Source organism: Cydia pomonella, chromosome 21, assembly GCF_033807575.1.
Source record: "Cydia pomonella isolate Wapato2018A chromosome 21, ilCydPomo1, whole genome shotgun sequence".
Classification (NCBI taxonomy): domain Eukaryota; kingdom Metazoa; phylum Arthropoda; class Insecta; order Lepidoptera; family Tortricidae; genus Cydia; species Cydia pomonella.
The window spans coordinates 12,175,986-12,202,072 of NC_084723.1; the positions used below are offsets into that span (position 1 = coordinate 12,175,986).

Here is a 26,087-nt window from a genome sequence, read left to right on the forward strand (position 1 = left end):
TACTAACAATAAGTACACTAAGTAACTATCGTTCGCGTGAAGAATGCAGTATAAACATTATTTTCCGTCAGCCTAGCTACTCCCGTAACCAATTAAATCGTACCTAATTAGAAAGACAATGTCACAGTGACCATCAAAAGCTTTCTATCGAATTATATAGGAACGGTTTGATTGGTTCTGAGCATCACTAGGCCGGCAGACATGATGATTTTACTGTATACAGAGGGCCTACCGCGAACCACTTTCGACGTGTTGCCTCCCTATCACACTTACGCACGAATTTACAAGTGCGACAGACAGGCAACACGTCGAACGTGGTTCGCGGTAGGCCCTCTGTATTCTTAACGCGAATAAACTACATGGTAGGCGGTGATTATATTTAAAACATAATTGTATAATAAAAAACATTTAATATTCCTGCAACGTAGTCAAGTTGTCATTAATGTCCTTCATCTATACTGATAGTGAGATTTTCTGGCTCGTAGTCGGGGTCAATCATTCTGTTGGCGATGATGTGTTTGTAGACCAGCGCGGATTTGCGAGCAGTTCGCGTCCTCTCGGGCGATGTGTAGTCAACCTCGTACAGCCCAAAGCGCTCTCTGTTGAAACAATAATAAGTTTTACGGATTGCCAATGTCAGGTTTGATTGGTTACGAAGTACCTAAGTATTATGAATAGGGCCCGTACTTTTCATGCCGTTGACGCAAAAATGACGTAATTTAACATACAGGGAGTTACTACAAATTTAGATGACTTATACTTATTGATGGGTATCATAATAAATATTTGTTACGTGAATAAAAGCTTGTTACGCTATTAAAAACCAAAAATATATATTATTTCATAAATTAATAATCTATTATTTATTTGTGTGACAATAAAATGAAAGTCAGTTTGACGTTTCTATACTGATTGTCAAGTATATGTATTAGTTACCTAAAGAGGTTGACACATGATTAATTATTACGAAAATACTAATTGGAATCACACTCTATGTAGCGTGACGTCATTTTTCTGTCAACGGCATGAAATTTACGGGCTCTGATTATGAAGATCACAGTTCGTTAGCCTGATTTTTGGGTTGCAAGCACCTCCCGCATCTCGCATAGGTCTACCGCTAAAGATCTTCTTCTTCGGATCTTCTCTTAAAATATGGCTTCCATCAAATCTATGATGACTTTGCCAATGTCAAGTTTCGTTGTAAGTTTTAAGTGTGCTCGTAGAGCATGACGTTGTTCGGTAGTTGCTTTTAGGAAAGAGATAGCTGGACTTTACTAAAAGCCACGATGGATTGCCGGGTCTTGATTAAAACATGGTAAACGTGTTTCAAGATTCACTTCCATGATAGTTCACTGCATAATAAGCTATCAATATTACACTTTGAACAACATGAATGAGCAAAACACAAAAAAATATTCTCGATACATCTTCGCCATCTTGAATCTTAACGACAACCACCAACCGCTAAAGATTAAAATCGAAAATTCGTAAACTGCCTCTCTATCTGACAATATAACGAAATTTCGAGTTCCGTGTTTCCCGGTAGGTCCTTTTTAGTAGGACTTTTTCCGTCGAGAAGGGCAGATAAAGATAGATGTTGTTTCCCTATTTCTCATAACATCAAGACAGCACAAAGTGTTCATATTTGTCCGGTGTAAGAATAGATGTAAGTAACTCCTTTTCCCTTTCTGATGTTTTGACGGAGAATTCCCAAAATTACAAAAAAAAAAATATTTAGAAAGTTCTCCGAAATTCATTACAATTTCCTATTAGCAACATTATTTCCTTCTTTCTTTTATGAAAGAGGAGGCAAACGAGCAGACGGATCACCTGATGGTAAGCGATTACCGCCGCCCATGGACACCTGCAACATCAGAAGGGTTGTAAATGCGTGGCCGGCATTTAAAACGGGAGTACGCTCTTTTCTTGAAGGTTTGAAGGTCAGTTAATAACTTAATACCCTCTACATTTTTAGATCTTTCGCTAATTTCATGCAAAATAAATGTATTTTTGTAGCTTTAAGTTCTCATGTAAGTGAATTGTCAATTTCTTAGTGAGAAATAAAGAATCTTAAACCTAAGGTCGTATCGGTCCGGAAATACCGCAGGCGACAGTTCATTCCACAGTTTAGTTTTCTTCCCAGATGAAAACTTGTTTTATTTCCTGTTTATTTTCCGAGACCTTTTTACTTTTTTATGATATAGAAGGTAAACGAGCAGTCGAATCACTAAACGCGTAAGGGATTACCGTCACCCATGGACACTCGCAACACCAGAGGGGCTATAAGTGCGTTGCCGGCATTTAAGATGGGAGTACCCTCTTTCTAGCAAACTTTTCCCAATTTGCACATCTATAGATTACTCATGTGTATCCCTCCATCCACTCAAAATTGTCCATTAAACTCCAGGCCATGTATCCTTTTAGCTGGACTCCCTCGTCCAGCACATCCAGCAGGTCGCCCAGCGCGGCTCGGTAGTAACGGATACGGTCGTCATCCTGAAGACCGCCGGCTGTCGACCATCCGTTCTCCGTCACGTATATATCTGGGCTGTTGTACCTCTTGTGTATGTCGATTAAGGTGTTGTACAAGCTGCGTGGCGCTTGCTGTTGAAAAAAGATCTTGGTTAGATTGTTTTCTAGCCAAAGAAACCCTAATTCCACCTCTCATCACCTTCCTAGCACTGTCCCAGCATTTTGCCACAGCCCGCTCGGCAATATATCATTCTCAGGGGGCCTAGCCAGCACTGCACACTGTTTGCGCCGTAGAGAACGAATCGCGAATGTCTTTCTGTCGCACTAATATGGAAGAGTGATAGAGAGACACGGTTTCGTTCGCTACGGCGTAAACGATTGGCATCTTGGATTGGCCTCAGGGCAGAAAAAAGGTTTTTTTAAGATTAACCTGAACTACTCACGATATTTTCCCTTATCGAATAACAACATAAACATCCAAATGATGCTTGGAAACTCAATGGTAGGAGCCGGGTATGAAACCGAAACACCCGGTTTGAAAGTCAAGCTCATGCTTACCTTGGTCAAGTGAACAATATGTCTATAATTGAACCAGGAAGATGCAGTGAAAATCTATTTTCTTCACTTACTTAACAACCTATAAACATTATATATATATATATATATATATCTACGGCTGTAGCATGGTGGTTTTATCACCTGTCGCGTCATGCGTCACTTTCGCACTTACATACTTGTTAGAACGTGACAGTCATGGTAACAGGCGATAAAAATGCGACCATGTTACCATGGACTTACATTTAACCAGCTTGACACTGATTTAGGCCAATCGTCCGGCACAAACGTGCCTGCATCCACATCATCCAACAGCCCTGGCACAGGATATTCTCCTTTATAATCAGTAGCTGACACTAAGGCGGATGTGTAATGATTAACACCGTAGAAGTCCGAAGCGCCTTTAGCAAGGGCTATCTCTTCCTCAGTGAACTCTGGAAGACGAGATCTGGGGAAGCCCTGTTCCTTGCTTTTTGCGGCAACGCGCTCAGTCAACTCCTTGGGGAAGCCACCTTGCTCCGAGAAAATTGGCTCGGCGTATATGACCCACTGAAAATCAAAGACATGAATAATAATTTCGAACAGCTCTTTTCGTACAGACTCTACCTGGGAAGAGCATAGAACTTCTAGGCTCTACCGAATTACTTGTTAGAATAAAGCCACCTGCACCCTATTGGTTAAATATGACACCACGTTACTTATATAGATAAGATTCGCCAATAGTCCTTGGATAAGATAAGGACAACGTTGAATATTTTAGTAACTAAAATTAAGGTATTTCTTTTTCAAGATTTAAGCCGTCTGACAACCATGCAATTACTAACTTTGCTTATCTAAGACCTAATTTGGACTAAAAACTTACCTGTCCTTGCGAATAAAGTTCAGCAGCAGCCTTATCCTCCTCAGAATCCGTCATCGGCACAAAAGAGTTAGTACTGATCGTGATACCACACTGGCCACCCTGGTTGGGCTTGAAGTCGTTGTTGTACGCGTGGTACGCCTTCGCGTGAGCCATCACCAAGTGCTTCGCACACAAGTACTCCGCAATCCCAGTGGCATTCAGCTGAGGGGCTTTTGTTGTCCACCCGTAACCTTCAAAGCATACCTCTCTAGGCTCATTAAACGTTATCCAATGTTTAACTCGATCACCAAACAAGGAAAATACTACTCTAGCGTAATCCTCAAACCATTCAATAACGAGGGGGTTTGTAAATCCTCCTAACTCTTGGAGTTTCTGTGGCAAATCCCAATGGTACAGTGTTACCATGGGTTTAATGTTGTACTTGAGCATTTCATCGATGTAGTTGTTATAGAAGTCAACTCCCGCTTGGTTTATTTGGTTGGAGAAGCCGGTGGGCAGAATTCTGGACCAGGACAGTGAGAATCTGTACGCATCTAGACCTAATTCCCTCATCATCTCTACGTCCCGTTTGTAGTTGTGGTACGAGTCGTCTGCGATGTCTCCGTTGCTCTGGTCTTTGATCACGTGAGGCTTGTTGTGGGTCATATGGTCCCATATGTTTTCTCCTTTGCCTAAAACGCAGTAATAACATAACGTTAGGTGTTAAACTCAGGGGGCCTACCACCAAGCTATCCATATAAACTATCCTACGATTGAGGATGTTTGCGTTAGGTCCCCAAATCTAATTGTATGGTCAAGGAATACTTTTATGTATATCTTCCAGATTTTCGTAAATATAGATAGCCTACCTAATCTAACTAACCTATCAGATCTAATAAATATTATATAAAATAGCTAATAACAAATCCATCTTTAAATTCTGATGCGTCTGCTCTATTGAGTCTATATTTTTGGTTATCACTGGGGTTTCATCCTTCCTCTATCTAAAACTTTTCTCTTAGACTTAATAAGAGCGATATACCTAAGGCTTATCTCTCCCCTGTGTAGAGAGCCTAACGCCAACATCGACATCTACTCTAAATCCATATCGCTCGAAATCTCGAAGCAATGCAAGAGTGATAGAAATGATCATAACTTTTTTTATGATATAAAATAATTATTGGAATTAATAATAAAAACTATAAGTAAACTAAAAGAGTGATAGAAAGGCAGATAATGAAATTTATATTTTCTGTGACGGCCCTCAAAACTTTGTTCTTACCATCTTCATCCCAAGCGCCCTCTATCTGGTAGGCCGCGGTGGCACAACCAAAGAGTAAATCATCCGGAAACCTCCTCTCCTGCTTGACGGATGCGGCATTGCTGCCGAGCACTGCTAAACTGCAATACAATTTGTTATATAATATAATTGTATATAATTTTTCACGTCTCATGCTCTGAAAGTGGGTCGTTGTTGTTTTATGAAGTGTGCAGAAATTGAGACCTTTCTGCAGTAGAGAATTTTATTTTCCAAGTAGTTACGTTTTGGATGTACAATTTCCATTTTAATATTTAACTCTCTATTCTAAATAATGCTTCTTTTACCTAAATTGTTAAGATAATACTATACCTAAAGTGTACAGAAAGTGATACGTTTCTGCTCTAATGCCGAAAAGTAACTCCTCTGAGTCCCCGTTCGATTCAGCAGTTAGGTGGAAACAAATATGGAAAAATATTCTCTATTTACCCGCCTGGAACAATTGTTAATTGTTCCAATTTTCGGATCGGACGGATCTCCATGGCAACGTGAGAAAATCCTATCTATGTAAAAAATAAATGTAAAAAGTACAAAGATCAATAACAAGTATCAAGCAGTGACAAAATTAAAAAGGTACAAAAGGTTAAAAAGGATAATACGTTTAAAAGGTTAAAAAGTTAAAAAGGTTAAAACAGAATCTTAAATATCACACATGTATACAAGTTGTAAATAAATTGTTTATAGCACATGGTTACATAATCTAAGTAAAAAAGTAAATAAATGTTTATTTATCGAAAACAATGTATTTATTTAATTCAAATCATAAATAAAAATATGCAATTTTTCATCAATGTTTTCTTATAACGTTATCACTTATAACACAAAATTACCGTCCGTAAACCAACTTTACAGACAACCAATTTTTTAAGTTATTTGGCGTTATTCATGTAACTAAAAATGTAAGATAAAACTTGCTTATTTTACTCATGAATTTGTTGTTAATAATTTAAATTCCCTGAAATAGTTTAGGTAATTACAGTCTGTCTAGTCATTTCCGTCTGTAGAAAAAAGCGCCAAATGTAGGCGCGAAGGTTTATCGTCCCACAGAAAACTTGGATTTCGCGCCTTTTTCTACTGACAAAGTTGTTTGACCGGCTATTTGTTGGCAGTATGAGTAATGAACGTTGTTGACTATTGGCAGTTTTAGAACAAAAAAATAAAAAATTAAAAAGTAATCCCGCTGATTTTCACACTTTAAGGAATAAATCATTTTAAAATTACTGTAGATTGATAAAATACCTGTAGTTGACTCTGTTCACCCAGCTCTGTCATAAATATTGCAAAACAGTAGGTACAAAGTTAAAACCGCCGCACCGGACGCCGCTCCGCAGTGCGGAGCAGTGTGATAAACGCTGTTATTATTTACCTTAAAAGGACGATTATCTGCATGGCTGCCAGCAGCAAACAACATTTAGATCAAGTGCTGCCTATTCTTATATATCGATTCGAGTGGTTGGACATATTAACTATATCTTATATATCTACTTATCTTGTACGTTTTCATCGCAATCATCGCACATCGGGTTATTCTCGCACACATAAAGTTAATACAGTAAAAAAACGCCGTTTGAGTTTTGAAAATAAGTACTGGTTTCACGTTATTGTTTGTAACATAAAATTTTCTTCATACATTGCAGATTAAGCTAATTATCTAACATTTGCAAACTCAAAGGTCACTTTTAGGTAATACCGAACATGTTTTAAATTGTCACGGCCGTGGCCTCAAAAATCTGTCACCGCCACGGGTTTTTGAGTCCACGTTCGTGACATAATATAGACATGTTGTCATGACTATGGAAGGTAGAGTCTGGACTGGCCTAAGTATGTCAAATCTCCGGGACTCGAATCTCCATATCATTTTATCTAAAAATCGATTCAGCAGTTTAAGCGTGGTACAATGACTTCTGAAAACATCGATACGATCGAAGTGCCAAAAATATGTATACACGACCTTATGGCCCATATATTAGGGTAGTGTATACATATATGTGGCACTTTGTCCGTCTCGATATTTTCAGACGTGACCGTACATAACAGAAGGCAGACCGGCAGATTTGCTGTCGCATTTATGTATAATATTAACATTAGGAAAATGTAGATACTTTATTCAGGAAGTATATCTAAAGATATAATATTTAAAATAAAACTGGTTTATTAACATATTGTAGTTTATTACAGAATTTACCTTGTTTGTACGAAAAACAGTCGATACATGTTCAAGAGGTGCTATCATAAAAAGATTGTAGAGAATATCTTATTTTGAGAACAATATCTCGTGATTAACATGAAGTGGGCCCATCTTACCTTACCATGTAGATAAGCTCTACTAGGTAAGAGTTGCTATCCGGGGTTGGGCAGTATTTCAATTACATACATAATAGTATTTGAATACAAATACGTATTTTGTAAGTATTTGTATTTCAAATACTACTCGGATACGTATTTTGTATTTATTATTTTTGTAATTGAAATAGTTATGAATAACGCGCACCTAGTCACATTAAAAGTATTTCTTTTTTTTAAAGTCTAGTGACTAGGTCAAGTGGGGTAATTCAAAGTGTGTACGGAACCCTCGGTGCGAAAACTATTCTGTTAGAATAGTGGGTTTATTTTTTTACGATTATTGATAAATTCTATAAAAACCAAATTTTTGTACATTCCCATTCAATAATAAATTTGGCAATTTTATTTGTGGTTTCCAAGTTTTACTCATTTTACTTTGCTATTACACTTTCACAGGCACTGCCATTTTTTTACCTTACCGATTTAATTTTTAAGTAAAAACTATTCAATTAACTCAGAAAATTATGTCTTAAAAAAGGCCCGGTGCCATGGCAAAGGATTCTTCCTAAGAAAAACCATGTAGGTAGAGTAAGCTACACAACTCTGCAGTTAGCGACAATAGCGACAGTTAGCGATCTTTGTTGTTCGCGGTAGGCCGTCTGTCCCCTTCAGTTCACGCACGCTCTCATTTAAGTACTTTTACATGGTTTTCCATTCTCGATAATAGCGGGATCATTGCGTAATAAAATACACCCGCCATTCCCACAGTTAGAATGGCGGGTGTATTATTTTTGGATAATAACTTTAAGTACCAGGAGGTAGAATTTTTTTTAAAGGAGGAACTAAATAGTGCAAATTGGGTACAAATATGGTATGCTTTTTGTTCATTTTTATTTAGGTACACCCGCCATCTCACACAATTAGTTATAATTGCATGTTTTTTTTTGAGGATTTCAATCAATTCTACTTCCCTTAGGATTCTCTAATAAACCTGTTATCTATTGTACGTTTCCCAGAAACTTCCAATTTGTGAATAAGTATAAATGATGCGCGTGTACCGCGATTTAAACGCCCCACACATAAAGCGCTTGGCTTGTGGCGTCACGTCATAGGCCGCACGGTAAATAAGTTAGCTATTTACGCGTAAAATTGCGTTTAAGTATAAGTTGCCAAAGGTACTATGTTATATCTCGTTATAACACAATAATTCTAATAAGAATGTTTAATATTTATTAGGCCAATTAAAAAAATATATCAAGATTTTACGTTTTTAAACTCGAATTTTACAAAAATATTACAAAAAATTGCGGATTTCATTTACTATAAAATATTATTTATGCATGTAGCCCATAGTATATACAGTATACAGATGGGTCTGCCAGATAGATCTGACGTCTGGCGTGTATGATGTGAATTAGGCACAGGTGAGTCTTTACAGAGATTTCCGACTAACATATTATGCCTAATGTGTGCTATATGTGTATTCCTAATTCTTAAAGGAAATAAGTTTCATGGAAAGAAATTCCTTCTTCAATTCATAAAAAAAACCTGTAATAATTATTGGCAGATATGTTTAAAAAAACATGAAATGTATTTAGTATTTAAAATACCTTATTTTGAACCCAGTATTTTTATATTTCGAATACCTGTCACCAAAGTAATTGGTTTTTATATTTCAAATACAATTTAAAATATATTTTGTAATTTGTATTTGAAATACGATGATGTCAGTATTTTGCTCAACCCTGAGGTAATAAAGCTTCATAAATACTTTTCATGAAAATTATTTCAATAATGATCGGTTGAGCTATTAATGAATAAAATAATCGGACAGACAGACGGACATGACGAATCTATAAGGGTTCCGTTTTTTGCCATTTGGCTACGGAACCCTAAAAAAATCTGATATTTAGATTAAAACGTATAAATACTACGGATGAAGATACGGAACCCTCCACTATGCGTGGTCCGACATGCATTTGGCTGGTTTCTTGCTGATACAATATTATTATGCATTTTTTCGCATGTTTGATATTTTCACTAAATATTGCCCCGTAGCTATTATTTTGTTAAACCAACTTGGGAAAGAGAAGTGGCGAGAAAATAAAATATCAAGGTCTATTATTATTTTATTTTTTTATAATATATATTATGGGACAATCTTACAGAAATCGACCTAGCCCCACACTCTGATAACAAGGCTTGAGTCGTCGTAGGTACTAGACAATTATACACGGTGGCCAAAAAATTTGTGCATTCCCGTTGCCAGGTAAGTTTTGGGCTTATACTGAGCAACTTTTACTAAGTATGGGACCAATTCCGAAATTGCGAAAGAATTATTTACCCTCCCATAGAAAATGGACCAGCTAAAATGTATGAAACAGCCAGAATTTTTTTCGCGATTTCGGGATTGGTCCCATTGTAAAAGTTGCTCAGTATAAGCCCAAAACCTACCTGGCAACGGGAATGCACATATTTTTGGCCACCTTGTATACATAACAGATAGATAATAGATAAATACTTAAATACGTATTAGAAAATATCCATAACTCAGGAACAAATATTTATATCAACACTGAAATAAATGCCCTTGCCAGGATTTGAATCCAGGACCTCCTCCGGGTCACTAATGACTAGGCTAGGAGGCAGTTAAAATTACTATCTATTTATTCTTAAGATTCGTTAACCCGTTGACCGCCAAAGTCGTCAACTAAAGCACGCGGTCGCAGCCCAATATCATGTTCGTACACGATGACGTGCCGAGCACGATAGACATGGCGGTTATGAGTTTAATGTCCCTCGTCGATCTTCATAGTCCAGTTTTCAGGGCGATAGTCGGCGGCGACAGCAGCACGTCTGCGTAATACTTCTTTATAAAAGAACGCAGAAAGACGTGGAGTCCGTGTTCGTTCAGGGGAAGAGAAGTCTACGGCGTACAGACCAAAACGCTCGCTGTGGACAGAAATAGTGTGTTAAATGGGAATATTCATGTGTGTTCTGTGTGGAATGGGAACAAATGTTATGGAATTCAAATTGATAACTCATAAGGAGTCGACATCGACAATCGCACATATGATACGGCTTGTTCAAATGCTTGGTGTCCATTTTCCACAGAAAATATGATATATATAGAGAGGCACTTCCATACGCTGCCAATTCGTTGACGAGTTAGCTTTTACGGACTTTTGTACCTTTCAAAGTTAAATGGGGTTTGAAGCATCATCAGATGCTTCAACAGATTAATGCTAAGATCAGAGACAGAGAGGAAGAGATAAAATAGGAAAAAACTTACGTATATCCCCTCATCCACTCAAAATTATCCATCAAACTCCAGGCTGTATAACCCTTCAGTTTCACCCCATCATCTATAGCATCCAGCATCTGTTCCATCATCGTAGCGTAATACGTGACTCGGAGCTCATCCATGAGACTGGCGTCGGGAGCGTTGGACCAGCCGTTTTCGGTGACGTAGATCTCGGGGTCATTATAGCGCTGGCGTAGCAGGGTCAGGCAGTTATAAAGGCTGTTGGGGACTAGCTGGAAGGGTATTCAGACTTTAGATGTGCCAGAATTTTTTAGATATTTATGTAACAGTTAACAACAGGACATGTAGGTATGTACTGCGCGATCTGTGAGCATTATGTTTAATTTTAAATTAATAGACCGCGGGCCAGGAGCATAATTATATCGTTAGTCATCGCTTCCCGGCTGATACTTTGTCAGGTGATAGTTTAGATGCTATTAAAAAAACCGCCAGCCGGTTGTATCGCGGTGGAAAGTCCGTCAGCTGGTCATACATGTAATAATACGCGCTATTACCACTTATGTCCGCAAAGTATGCGGAATGCGATGCGTCCATTTATTGAAACGCCTGATGGAATGCTACATGCAAATTTTTATGATTTTTTTATCACTATCATAAAAAGGTAAAGCGCTTATTTTTTACATTTTCATGCGACCAGCTGACGGTCTTTTCTAGGCGATACAACCAGCTGACGATTTTCAAATTGACAATAGCTAGATGCTATCGTCTGACAAAGTATCAAACGGGAGGCGATGACAATTTTTTTACGTGTTAAGGTGGTTGCTATACCTCAACCCACCAATGGAGCAGCAGCTGACGTCTATGAGGGATTAATATACACAGCTGTTAACCACTATACGAGTTATCACCCGGGGGGCGATTGGTTATGGAAATCTGTTCTTGGCTCGTGATCTATAAGTATATATACCTACTAAGTTTCCTTTGACTCCTAGTTGGTCGTACACGGCAATTTTAGCTTCACGTTACTCCTGTGGATATAGCCAAAGTTAAGTGCTTTTTTTTATACCACGTCGGTAGCAAACAAGCATACGGCCCGCCTGATGGTAAGCAGTCTCCGTAGCCTATGTACGCCTGCAACTCCAGAGGAGTTACATGCGCGTTGCCGACCCTAAACCCGCCCCCCCTCGTTGAGCTCTGGCAACCTTACTCACCGGCAGGAACACAACACTATGAGTAGGGTTTAGTGTTATAGTGCTATGAAGCCTAATTTTATATTCAAACCCTTACGTGAATAAGGGGAACTCCTTTTCTGTTATTTTGTGTGAAAAATCAATCTCCTATAGGAATGACAACTTTTGGTAAAAATCTTTTTATGGCCCTAGATGGGAGGCGCCCTCACTTCGTAAGCCTATTTTATGCTTTAAGATCTTACATACGTACATAAGCCCAAGCCGCCTGGCCCTTCAACCACGTCTCATCAACAGTCCATCCAACATCTATATCATCATATATCGACGGCACCGCTTGCGGTGTCTTATACTTCGTCGCCGAAACGATGTTCCCTGAATAATGGTTCAGTCCTAAGAAATCATAAGTGCCTTGGACGTAAACCCTTTCTTCTTCTGTGAAGGACAGCATTCGGGAACGAGGGAAACCTTGCTCAGCACTTTTCTTGGCGACTAAGTCTGATAATTCTTTGGGGAAACCGCCTTCGGGTAAGTAGATAGGATCGGTGTAAAGCGCCCACTGTAAAAAAAAATCACAACAGTTTATGTTATGTTTACATGCCAATGAAATAATGTTAATTTTATTTCGAGTGCTTGGCCACTGCATTAATGAATGTGAAGTTTCCAAAAAGTGTAAAAATATCTGGAAAGCAATAATATATACAGGAAGTTTCCATTTTGGTAATGACAAAATGTAAGAACTTGATCTATGTGGAAAATTTCGCAATATTGGAGACTTTCCATCGGCACATCACTACACCAAAATGGATCTAAAGCAAAAGGTAACCATATATGTAACTAAATAATATTTACAATAGCTTGGTTCATCAAATCCACCGCACGTACGTCTTCTTCCGAGTCCGTATCAGGCATATACCATTGCAAATTAATCGTAAGCCCGCACTGCCCGCCTTGTGACGGCTTGAAATCGTTATTATACGCGTGGTACGCCCTCGCATGACCCATCACTAAATGCTTCGCACACAGGTATTCTCCTACACCAGTAGCATTTACTTGTGGTATTTTAACCACAGACCCATATCCTTGATAACAGATCTGCATAGGTTCGTTAAAAGTAATCCATAACTTGACTCTGTCTCCGAACAGGCTGTATGCAACTCTTGCGTAGTCTTCAAACCATTCTTCGAATAAAGGGTTTGTAAAGCCGCCTAACTCATGAAGTTTTTGAGGTAAGTCCCAATGGTACAGCGTTATTATAGGTTGGATGTTGTACTTCAGCATTTCGTCGATATAGTTGTTATAAAAGTCGACGCCAGCTTGGTTAATGTGGTTGGGGAAGCCAGAAGGGAGGATTCTGGACCAGGATAGTGAGAAACGGTAGCAGTCCAAGCCGAGTTCTCGCATCATTTCGACGTCTCTCTTGTAGTTGTGGTAGGAGTCAGCGGCCACGTCGCCATTGCTTTGATCGTCAATGATGGCCGGGTCACGGTGGGTGTTGTAGTCCCAAATATTTTCACCTTTGCCTGAAAGGGAAGCAATCGGGTTAGTGAAAAAGTGGAGATGGATTGAAGATGTGAGTTCGCCCCTGCAATGAGAAATATTATATTCATTCTCAATAGACTCGTCGGTGACGAGTGGTGCCTTGAAATAACGGGACAGACCGGGCGAATAAAATATGCTTGGAATTATAACTTGTAAGTATACCTAATATATATGCAAACTTTCAAGGTCCGATAAATGTTACAGGTCACATCAGGGGCCTTATTCGAGATGCACAACTGTCAAATTTCACGTCCACATCAAATCAACACTTGATTCTATCGCATGTTGATTGTATCAAGTGTTGATTCTATCAACTGTGGATATTATCATTTGGAACAATCAAAACTCATTCATAGAAAAAATAATCAAACAAAAATCAACTTTGTTTATTACTACTATATAGTTTGAAATGGCTCTGAACTCGAAGTGGTTCGGTTTGATTTGATTGTCACCTGACTGTGGATTGCTAATGTCAAATTTTGACAAGTGCTGATTTTATTGCTAGACTTTATTGTCTATGGGCTTGGGCACCATCTTGGATTTTTTGACGTACGACAGGGAATACCCTTCCTTTCCTACAATATATGGCATAGAGTAAAGCGTCTTTTTTTTTAAACATAAGTTTACAGGAATCAGCGACATCTTGTATTCGATAGGATAAGTAATGCGCTATGAACAATGCGGCGGCGAGTAGTGAAACTGTACCTGACAACGTCAATCAATTAAAAAGTGACCACACAGTTGATGGTCGATAAAGGCGATTATTAATTGAATTTTAACGACAATAAAGAACTATTGACATGCGATCTTTTGTTGAACCCACACCTACACGTCGAATAATGCTCGCTCCACATATTCTCCTATAAACGCTCAAAATTGTAAAAAAAATTGATGCAATTTACTCCGCACCCAGTCTCAAGTTGCTTCTAAATCTAAACCACATTCACGAACCAAGTTGTAACCTAACACATCTGTAAATATAAGGCATTTGATTTAGAGATAAAGTCCGTTTTTTTAAATTAAGAGATGGTTCATGAATAACCTTTATTACTATAAAAATAATACTACATTTGTCAAAAAAAAATTCTGTATTGCGCTATTACATAATGCATAAAATTGATATAAAGATAGGTACCATAGTAGCTCGCTCACTTGGTCTATCAACAACTATTTTAATGCTCTTTGTACTTGTATACGCGACCCCATTGTATGTACAGTCGCCATCAGATATATCGGAACGCATGTATGAGATCTCAAATTATTAAGATAAGACCTACTGTACTGTCTATATTACTTACCAAGACCTAAGTACCTATTATTTATATGTACCTACACAAAGAGAATTCCTATGTTAAAAGGAGATTAAATACATATTTTGTTATTCAACTACAATAGGCACAATGGTTGTCGATTTGCGGAAAATGACCAGAAGCACTAACTATTCAACTACAAATAAAATAAAATTTATCTTTTTCAGTAAACACATTTTTTTACCGATTTCTTTAATAAAATAAAACATTAAAGTATTATGTGACTATATTTCATTGTCTTCGGTGTAGATTATTTACTGATGTTCCAATTTCCTGTATCAGTTCGGTACCAGGAAATATAAAAACTACACCTCTTCAAAAACTTTGCTGGTAGTTCGACATCTGTAAGTTTAAATATAAAACATGATAAAAACACTTAAGTCAAAAACGTATACATAAAATATTTGCCCTATATTCTGGTCGCTCGGTAGGGTGCCCAGAAGGCTGGGTGCATTTCCGCGCTGGTTAACAATGCTGATCCTCTGGTCACCAGAAGCCTATATAAGGCGCTCTCATAGAGCCACGCTAGTGCCCTAGAGTTTCAAATTCAACCCCAAGTGCCACAAATATGTAGTTAAGGGTTTAAATTCTGGATCAAGAACAAGGAATACTATTCGCTAGTAAGGCCATAGGTATTAGAAAAAAATAATAGTAGGAGACGGCCGTGGTCATGGTAGGTGGTACAGGTGGGCCAGGCAAGCTCTGAAATTATGCACCTATTTTACTATAACTTTGTTCACCTGTGTATATTTACTGTTTCCATGATAATCATTTTTAATATGTAGCCCGTGTAATCGGGCTGTATAATTGGTCTCATATTTTTTAACACAAAATCATAATTATAATTCAATAATTAATGGTGTTTTACATATTAATCATTAATGTACCTATTTTGCAAAATTTTCTTGCATATAATAATATTGTTTACTTCAATTGACGTGTTTATTATTTTCGTTACTATGTCAACGTTAATACTTAAAAAGTTATAACGTGAAGGTTGAGTCCGCAGTACAGTTACAGTTTACGTACATAGTGGCATTAGCACAGTCGGATTAGGACATTTTAGGACCAAACTCGAAATGTCTGAACAGTCATGAAATTTGGTATGTATATACGCCCCTTAAATGCCCCTTTTTCATGCCCACACCATTTGACATTTGGGGACCTCGAGGAACCGCAGCCATCTTGGAAAATGTGGACCATCCAGGAGAAATTCGCGTTTTACTCTAAATCTACGTTCTTTATTCAATAATCGTGTAAGGCAACATTCAAGCTTATAAAATTCTACATAAAATAGTTTTAAACATCTTTGCGAAAAAAAAATGATCTTGCTTTAAAAAATACTTGCTAAACCCAGATTTAGCCCTTATACCCTTTCATGGGATATTCTCTTAATAGGAAACTTGGAAGAATAAAAATTCCACTTTTAACTATACATTTGTACATAATCTACCCCAATATCAATATTTTACTTGACTGCAACTTAACCAGAAAGTAGGGTTATGGGTATAAGTACTGAGGATTCAGGACACCCTGTAGCTTAGGATACTGGACGGATTTTTTAAATGACGTATTATTTAGCCCTAAACCTTTTTCTTCCGTTAATTTTAGTAACTTTGTATTGCATAGCACTTGTATACTAACTGTGGATCTACTGATGTCTGTTTTACTGTACTCCGCTCAATAGTTTAGGCGCTAGAAGAAAAAATATGATTTAATATTCGGAGTCCTCTCAAGGCGGCTGTATTGATTTTTCTTTAATAGAACAAGTATAAGTAGGTTGTGAATGGCAAGAGGAATCTAACGATACGTCATTTAAAAAAATCCGTCCAGTATCCTAATACCTAGCTACTGGGTGTACTGAATCATCATAACCCTTACCACCCTTCTTTCTGGTTTAGTCACAGTAGAGTAAAATGTTAATATTGGGGTAGACCACGTACAAATGTATAGTTAAAAATAGAATTCATATTCCTCCGAGTTTCCTTTTAAGAGAATGTCCCCTGGAAGTGTATAAGCGTTAAACTTAGATTCAGCAAGTATTCTCTATAACAAGATGTATTGTTCTGCAAAGATATCGAGGACTTTTTTGTGTAGAATTTAATAAGTTTTAATGTTGACTGTTGTGTTGATGGTACACATTTTCCAAGATGGTTCGGATTCCTCGAGGTCCCCAAATGTTAAATGGTTTGGGCATGAAAACGGGGCCTTTAATTTATATACATAATAAATTTCATGACTGTTACAGAGATTTCGAGGTTGGTCCTAATCCGATTATGCTACATTGTGCGTCCGCAGCAAATTCGGTTCTCCATACAAATGTAGTTACGCTCTCATTTTAAAATGACTTGCTAGATTGCTCTGAAACTTTGTACTTACAATAGGATATGGTATGTCTATGCCTAATATTAATTTAAAACATAAATGTGAAATGAGAGCCAATTAAGTTCAATATTAAGAATATGTGTCGTTGTTGACTCGCCGACAACGGAATTGAGATCTATATGGGTGCCATGTTCTGTGCTATGTAGAAAATCCTGAAATTATAAAGGATTTGTCTTGGCTAGTTTTTACGTATAGGCTGCGTATCACCGAAACGTCACAAACACCACGGAGGTTCGGCTTGTACGGGCTCTCGTTTTTCCTATATTCTTATACGCTGCAGAGACCTGGACTATCCGAAAGACAGAGGAGAAGACGATAGACGCCCTAGAAATATGGTGCTGGAGGAAAATGCTGGGGATATCCTGGACCGAGTTTCGGACTAATGTCTCCATCCTTAAAGAACTCCGTATCAAGCAGCGCCTTTCGACTCTCGTAAAGACCCGCATACTCAGTTTTTTCGGTCACGTCTCGGGGAGGAACAAAGACTCCATAGAGCGTCTAGTGGTGCAGGGTAGAGCAAACGGAAAAAGACCGCGCAAAAGGCCACCTATGCGATGGACTGACCAAATCAAATCTGCCATGAAGGGTCCCCTGAACGCATTTGCCAGAATGGCCCCCAACCGCGAAAAATGGCGAGAAATCGTACGGCAAGCAACATCTGCGCCTGATATCAGCAGTTGACCACGACGCTCTGCAAAGAGTACAACGACAAAGAAGAAGAAGACGTATCATATTTGTCTAAAATTTGGTTTGTTGGTACACACACAAGGGATAGTCTCTAGCTAGGTACGGGGGCCACACTCGTCAGCGCGACGGCGATATTTTTTAACTTTTACCTAAAAATCTCAAATTTGTGTACGGGCTCAGCTCCTGTTTCGTCTTAAGCCTGAATTTAACAGATTCTGACTCACAGGGGGTTTTGAGCATGCTGTTGCGTTCGTTTTCAAATTTTGAAAAAAAGAACTAGCCTAACAACACAATAAAGGCTTGTTTATCCGCATTCTTCACTATATCTCCCTGTCTCACTACTATCTGACCTTCTAACCCAGAGGGGAAAATATACCTTATTGGGGCTACTCCATCTTCCTCATGATAATATATTTTACTTTACTGAAAAGCAATCGGTACATGATACAAGATGCACATTGTTAAGAGCCGGGGTTAGAACCCACGACCATTGGTTTTAAAATGAAGCTTTGTATATAATTTGTATTTTTATAATAAATCTGTTTTCTTGTTGACATTTTGTGGTATTGTATTGCTTTATGTTAATTGTCAAGATATTTCTTTCATCCTGGACAATTGTCACATGCGTCACATGTACGTTTTTATGATAGATCTACATCGACGCAACTGCATGTCATTGTCAAAGAGCATATAATCACTACGTTTTAAGAGACGGGACTTCCATACTAGCGAGTGGAATCAGTTTGTTTCGCAAATCATTACCAAAATGTACGACAAAGAACTGTCAAAGAACCATAGTAGCAACATAAGCGATTTAAATAGTGTAGTACGCTACACGCTTACGATTCTTATCGATATCGATAAAATAAACAACATAAGCTCCTAACATAACAACAACATAGGCTCCTGTCTACAAATTTTGTACTCGAAATCAGGTTAGCATCGAGTCCACATTTAAGTTGCATGTTATAAAGTGGATAGTTCTTAATTGGACTACTATCTGGTCGGGCTTAATGTGGACCCGAATTATTTTAATACAGTTTTTAAGTCGTGTTTTTTTATTTTATTAAATGCTTGATTTTCATAATGATGTGCACATACATGTTTGAATAAATGTAACTTTTCTATGGGAAGATGTATCAGGTCTTCGTTTCCAACAAATTTGGCCCACTGCCTACATCTGAAAACATACAGCCTTGGAAAAACATGACTTTATCTACAGTTTATATTCCATGTGTTTGCTAATGAGATGATCAACTGATTATTTCGCGCTAATATGCATCTATAAATCATGTTTTTCGGCATCCAGTTATCAACAACCCTTTATCAATGCTTTAACTTTTTATGTATTTATATGTCTGTTAATCATGAGAACGGGTCTGGCCTTGTTGGCAGCGACCCTGCCTATGAAGCCGATGGTCCCAGGTTCAAATCCTGGAACGGGCATTTATTAGTGTGATGAGCATGAATATTTGTTCCTGAGGCATGGGTATTTTCTATGTATTTATAAATACTTATAAATTAGGTCTATGTACATATATATATACATTATTGCACAAACTGACTTAGTACTAAAGTATGAATGGCATGTGTTGTGGGTATATATATATATATATATATATATATATATATATATATATATATATATATATATATATATATATATATATATATATATCGTTGTCTAAGTACCCACAACACATGCCATTCAAACTTTAGTACTAAGTCAGTTTGTGTAATAATGTCCTATAATATTTCTTTATTTATCATAAAAACAGAGATTAATTTTCTTACATTTTAGGTTAATATATTAAATAATAATAATAATAATAAAATTCTTTATTGTGCACTACTAAAGAAAAACTCATATTACAAACAAAGACAGGACTTAAATTAGACCATAAAAAAAAAAAATGCTGGTGGCCTAGCGGTAAGAGCGTGCGACTTGCAATCCGGAGGTCGCGGGTTCAAACCCCGGCTCGTACCAATGAGTTTTTCGGAACTTATGTACGAAATATCATTTGATATTTACCAGTCGCTTTTCGGTGAAGGAAAACATCGTGAGGAAACCGGACTAATCCCAACAAGGCCTAGTTTATCCTCTGGGTTGGAAGGTCTGATGGCAGTCGCTTTCGTAAAAACTAGTGCCTACGCCAAATCTTGGGATTAGTTGTCAAGCGGACCCCAGGCTCCCATGAGCCGTGGCAAATGCCGGGACAACGCGAGGAAGAAGAGAATAATAAATTAAATGTGATTAATAATCACTAGATAAAAAAAATATGTTAACTAATGACCATTAATGCATAAGTGATAGATAATTTATGCATTATTAAGCTTCGACGAATTAATTATGGTCATATTGCATGCTAGTTCTAAGGAAATTTCACATATTTAATTTAATTATTTACACTGATATACAAATAAAACTACAGTTATCGATAGTTATAGTACATCCCTAGTTCACAACGAAAAATAATGTAAAATATCTAATTTTCGATGTGTTTATAGCCTGCTGACCCAAAATAAGGTCAAAAGTATCTAAAGCAATACTTACCAGTCTTCATCCAAGGGAAATTTCGCCATAAAATCCCTTTTTTCGTGATTTTCTCGAGTGGCTCGCTTGCCACATATTTCACACTTAGTAAACCGTTTTCTCGCTCTTTACTCTGATCACGGTTGACTATTTTCGATTTTTGCACTAAACAATAAAGAAATTACACGAAATACCCGAACAAAACATTGAAGCCTTCAAAACAAACAAAGCAATTAGGCTGACAGTAGACTTGATGTAAACTTGACAGAATAAATAGCACTGACGTTTTCTTTTTCTTCGTTGGCAATGATTTGCGAAACAAATTCCATACAAAACTTTTTTCTTCCTAGTTGCGTCAGCCTGATCGGAATTTGGCAGCTAACTCCATCTTGCGTCCAGTAGAAGAATCAAAATCGTACAGGTAAAACTACTCTCTGCCTTAGGATCCCCTTTTAAATGTCATAAATCCAAACATGGCAGCCATACCCATCGACAAAAAAGTCTACCGTTGATCTAATTTCATTTGACAGTTAACTAATACGTATTCGACACGCTTATATTTGACAACTAGAATCCTGACTAGAGCTGGGACTGCGTACCAAAAGTACGTCTCTGTTACTCGTACCAAAAGTACGTCTAAAATACCAGTTTTACGAGTATGACCCCCAATAGGCAGTTTACGTATTTGCCGTGCTTAGGCGTCTTACAAATAAGGATTATTTATACAAATATCGACTTATTATTTCGGTAAGGGTCGGAAATATGGTGACGTTTTGAGTGAAGGCTATGAATCTATTGTCATATTTTTGTTATATATTATTACATTATTTTTAGATACAACAGACACCCAGACGACCATCTGTTAACAAAATTTTATTTTACCTAAAGTAACGGTAAGAATGGAAGTACGAGGTGATAAAAGTTTCATATTTGTTTTATTTCAGAAATCAAAGTCCGAACTTTTAAATACTCGACAAGCTAAAAGTAGTCTATTACAAATAACCTGTTCCAAAAACTATTCCGGTACAACGCCCCGCCTCTAGTGTGGATATTGTTCACTGACAGGTGGTGATAATAGCAATTCGACAAGTCACAATATTTCTCACATCAAATGGAAATCAACACGAAACGTCACTTTTAGCATGTCGAATAAGGGCCCAGATAATGGTGGCAAGGACCAATTATTCTTTCGACCATTTTCCATTGACTTATATGTACTACGTACTAAGACAGATAGTCAAAAAATTGTGTCCGCCATTTTCGTCAGTCACTGAGATAAAGAGTAAGGAGCTAAAAAGAGAAGAAACTGTTGTGATAACTGATCATATTCTGCCTATATACGCACCGTCAAGAATCGTGATGAAAATTATTTATTTATTTTCAAGTGTGATGATTTCTTTTACATATGTTATACAGGCAGTATTAAAAGTATACAAAAATAGTCATAAAACCCTTTCTTTTTCACTCTCGTAACAAGTTTGATCAAGTCGTGCTTATAGCACAATATACTTTAAGCAAAAACCCTACAAAATACTTCGAGATAAACAATTATATGTCATTACTGTGCATATGTTCTGTAAACATTGCTACGTATTACGTCTGCAAAATTTAATCTATGCGCCAAAGAAATCCTGTAGTTGACTCTGTTCACCCAGCTCAGATCACCCGGGTCAATTAAGTAAACTAAAAATTCACTTAGTAAGAAAATGACGTCAGGCCGCGATAGATTTTAGTGAAATTTCAAAATAATCCAAATGAGCTTAAAACAGTTTTCCCGCAGTGGAATGTTATTATATTGATTTTGTTATGTTTATAGATAAGATTGGAATACATTTTCATTACGCACAAACGCATTTTTAATTTTTATTATTATTTTTTAATTTTCGGACCATGCGGGGCATCTCGTCAGTAGTCGGAGACGTGGGTGCAGGAGTAAACGCAATGAATTGCCGGCACTTCATTGACTTGCGGAAACATTCTCTTAGAGATGCCTTCTCTAGTAATACATATAATACCTCAATGTCATCTTCCGGCCATGCCCAACCAGTAGCCAATATTTTTCTAGCTTTATTTATTTCTTTATTTTCTCAATTTACACATACATATCAATTTAATAAATATCAATTGACAGTGAAAAATCTATTTATTGACAATAACAATATACATAATGGATATATACAGATGATTACTATAACTAGCTTATATCTAAAATAGGCCCTTGAGGCATTGTACCAAGGATGCTGGCGGCATTTCCTCGTTGTATCGCAATACTGATACGTTGTGCGAGGAAGCCGCCAGCTCTTCGGTCACCAGTTACGTCAACCAGACGTTTCGCGATTTCTCCAAAAAACTTGTGCGCGCTGGGACCCCATGGACCTAGAGTTTCAACGCCAAAAGGTACAAAATGGTACTCTCTACCGAGGCTCTTATATTTATTACGTTTCAAAATTTCGGCGCTTTCCGCCGCTGCGCCCGCTTTTACATTAGTCCGTTGGAGGTGGGACGGTGCCAGTGTGTCTACGCAGGTAGCATCCCACACTAACATCCGTCCCAAGCTCCAAGGAACCAAGGACACCCCATCAGGCCTCTTGCCATCATCCCTGATAATGCCAGTTGGCTCAAGAAGAGCAGGCACATTGATGGTGGCAAGAGATCGACGAATTATGTCATTAAGCGACGCATGTCTTGAAAAACGACCTGCACTTTTTTGACAAGATAATCCGTGGTGTCCCAGTCGGTCCACGTCCGTGCCACAAGAGCATATATGTGGCGTACATACCGAAACCCCGAGTCGCAAACCAGTCGCCAGTCTTAGGGAGGTCGGATCCAAGAAAGTACCAGTATTAGGTGAAGGATGGGCATGTAGCCAGTAGCCGGCTTCCCGGGCTCCGACCGCCAAAAGTCTCGCGTGATCTGGACCTGTACAGTTGTTTAGAAGAGTATTGTAAGTTAAATCACAGTAAATATTATCCCAGCTCCTTTGTGATTTTGGGTTGTCTGGAAATTGTTTGCCCGGGCAAGCAATTTTAAAAGCATTTTTAGCATCCTCAAAGCCCGTAATCTCATAGTTTGTGGGCAAAGCCCTTAAGATATTTCCTATGAGACCAGACGTGCTATTAATGGATGCCAAAAAGGCTGAGGAAGCCACACTGGAAATTTTGCGAATTCCTAAACCTCCGAACCGAATAGGGAGGGACGCTTGAGACCAGGAAGGCTCACTCAGTTGAATGTTTAGAATCGTCTCTAAACTAATTTTGATCAAATCGTCTATAGGCGACAATAAATTTTGATGTTTCCAAAAAGGACAGCAGCGGAGCACATATGTAAATTTAGGGACAAAAAGACAGAATTTCAGAATCACAAGAGCATAATGAGGGCTAATTTCGAGTAAACTATTCGTGTGACTTTTGAATTTAGATATAGAGTTAGAAACATTATATTGACAGTTGTTATTTGTCAACATTTTCATGCAGCCGTGCATACTCTGTGCTACGGATGCCCAAGATAAGGCAGTGTCTTACCTGAGCGAATAACTCGCTAACGCGAAGCGGCGCGGCACGGCGCGGCGCGGGTGAATTCAATCCTTTGATACCTATGGAAGTGTCCTACGTGGGCGATCTCTGAATGCCGTTGGGCTGCCGCGCCGCGCCGATTCGCATTCGCGAGTCATCGCCCACATAAACCGCGCTGTTAGTCGCGCACGAAACATAACGTAACGTTACTAACGTTTACCCGCGACAGCCGCCGCAGCCGTAAGGCGGTAGCGGCCCCTCATACCCCCGTGACGGGGGGTATCGACAGATCACTCAAGTACTAACGTTTGATTTTACTTCTCATATATTAAGTTAGCCTTACCATCTTCATCCCAAGCGCCCTCGATCTGGTACGATGCGGTAGCAGTACCGAAGATGAAGTCATCAGGGAACCGACGCTGCTGCCGCGGAACAGTGGCGGCGGCTGCGACCAGTACACTGGGAAAACAAATAAGTACCTACAAACCGCTGTGAAGTTAGTGCCCAAAAGTTAGCGGCCAAATGTTGACGCCAATCAGCCGCCAACATTTAGCCGCTAACTTTAAACTGGTTAAATACATAGGTATATAGGTATTTTCATTTATTTATTTACTGATAGGTTCAGATTCAGTTCAGATTCTATATTGTGTACAAGAAATAAGAAGCTATCTTGAGAAATTCAAACCCTAAGAGGGTTAAAAAGGGGATGAAAAGTTTTATTTTAATCTACGAACTTGAAACTTCGTAAAAATACATTTTAATAAAATACAAGGAAAGTTATTTTAGCGTTTTTGAACACCGTTAGAAAGCAAAAGAAGTAATTTATACTACGTCGGTGGCGAACAAGCATCCGGCCTGCCTGATGGTAAGCAGTATCCGTAGCCTATGTACGCCTGCAACTCCAGAGGAGTTACATGCGCGTTGCCGACCCTAACCCCCTCCCACCCTCGTTGAGCTCAATTAATTCGTTAATTTCAGTGTTTTTGTAAATTCATCTTCATAAGGGGAGGTTAAAAGTTATTTTATCCGGAACCAAAATGTTTTTAAATCCAAAAAGTTGAATCGATCCAGCAGTTTGAAGATTATCAGCTCTTTTCCAAAATGATATTAGGCATTTTTGACATAAAATTATAATAAATAAAATGGCACACTACACCCTACTCATAGTGTTGTGTTCCTGCCGGTGAGTAAGGTTGCCAGAGCTCAACGAGGGGGGGGGGGGGCGGGTTTAGGGTCGGCAACGCGCATGTAACTCCTCTGGAGTTGCAGGCGTACATAGGCTACGGAGACTGCTTACCATCAGGCGGGCCGTATGCTTGTTTGCCACCGACGTAGTATTAAAAAAAAATGGATATTTTTGGGATATAGCGTAGGGAGTTTGAATTTTTTTACTAAATTGTATTTTTTTTAAGAGTAATTTTTCCTCTATCAGGCTCAAGCGAGGCTTGATTGAACTCAAGATTTTATTTATTTAAAAAAAGGTTAAACTAAAATTGGCACCTACCTCAATAATATAAATAACTTCATCACTGTGATACAAACAACCGACTGGAATCGAAATAACAAATCGTCTTATATAACCATATCAATCCCTACAACTATCAGCATAAATATAGAATAGGTAAGTATTAAGGTGCAGTTGGTACAGCCAGCAGAGTTATTGAAAAATTGTACAATAATTTTAGTAAAAAATAGCTAGTGATATTGCCGAGGGATTTTGATAAGAAAAATTTAGAGACATATGTCTCTTCAGATATATGTCAATGATTGCTTAGTATTATCTGGCGTGGTTCCACTTAAGACCGTCTCTACTGATTAGCAATAACAATAGGATTAAGTCGTGGGTGGTGAATTATTTGTAAGCACTTGCTAAACAAGTGCGACAGACAATGTTGCAAACAGTTTTATATTGTTCCTTTGTTATCTTTTCGTCTGATAATAAATGCAAATTTTAAATATCAGTACATTTTTAGGGTTCCTAGCCAAATGGCATAAAACGGAACCCTTATAGTTTCGCCATGTCCGTCTGTCTGTCTGTCTGTCTGTCTGTCCGAGGCTTTGCTCCGTGGTCGTTAGTGCTAGGAAACTGAAATTTGGCATGGATATATAAATCAATAAAGCCGACAAAGTCGTACAATAAAATCTAAAAATTTAATTTTTTTTAGGGTACCTCCCCTACACGTAAAGTGGGGGTGAA

General features: G+C 38.1%; 1 protein-coding gene across 1 annotated transcript; it reads right to left on the bottom strand.

Annotated features, from left to right (window-relative positions):
• Window positions 1–385: 385 nt before the first annotated feature.
• On the bottom strand, window positions 386–25,432 carry LOC133529902 (lactase/phlorizin hydrolase-like). Its single transcript, XM_061867704.1, has 12 exons — window positions 25,395–25,432; window positions 24,234–24,349; window positions 12,774–13,444; window positions 12,175–12,480; window positions 10,762–11,006; window positions 10,264–10,421; window positions 6,553–6,577; window positions 5,151–5,269; window positions 3,890–4,560; window positions 3,271–3,576; window positions 2,248–2,604; window positions 386–599 (listed from the first exon to the last, which is right to left on the bottom strand). Exons 1-11 carry the CDS (start codon window positions 25,415–25,417, stop codon window positions 2,362–2,364), a joined length of 2,883 nt encoding a protein of 960 aa, XP_061723688.1. The 5' UTR covers window positions 25,418–25,432; the 3' UTR covers window positions 386–599; window positions 2,248–2,361.
• Between the last annotated feature and the right edge of the window lie 655 nt (window positions 25,433–26,087).

Coding starts and splice junctions, on each gene's coding strand:
- LOC133529902 (XM_061867704.1), bottom strand. CDS start 25,417: ATGAAGTTATTTATATTATTGAG. Junction 13,445..24,233: donor GGGCGCTTGGGATGAAGATG/GTAAGGCTAACT, acceptor CTTCCCTTTCAG/GCAAAGGTGAAAATATTTGG. Junction 5,270..6,552: donor CAGATAATCGTCCTTTTAAG/GTAAATAATAAC, acceptor ATTGTATTGCAG/TTTAGCAGTGCTCGGCAGCA.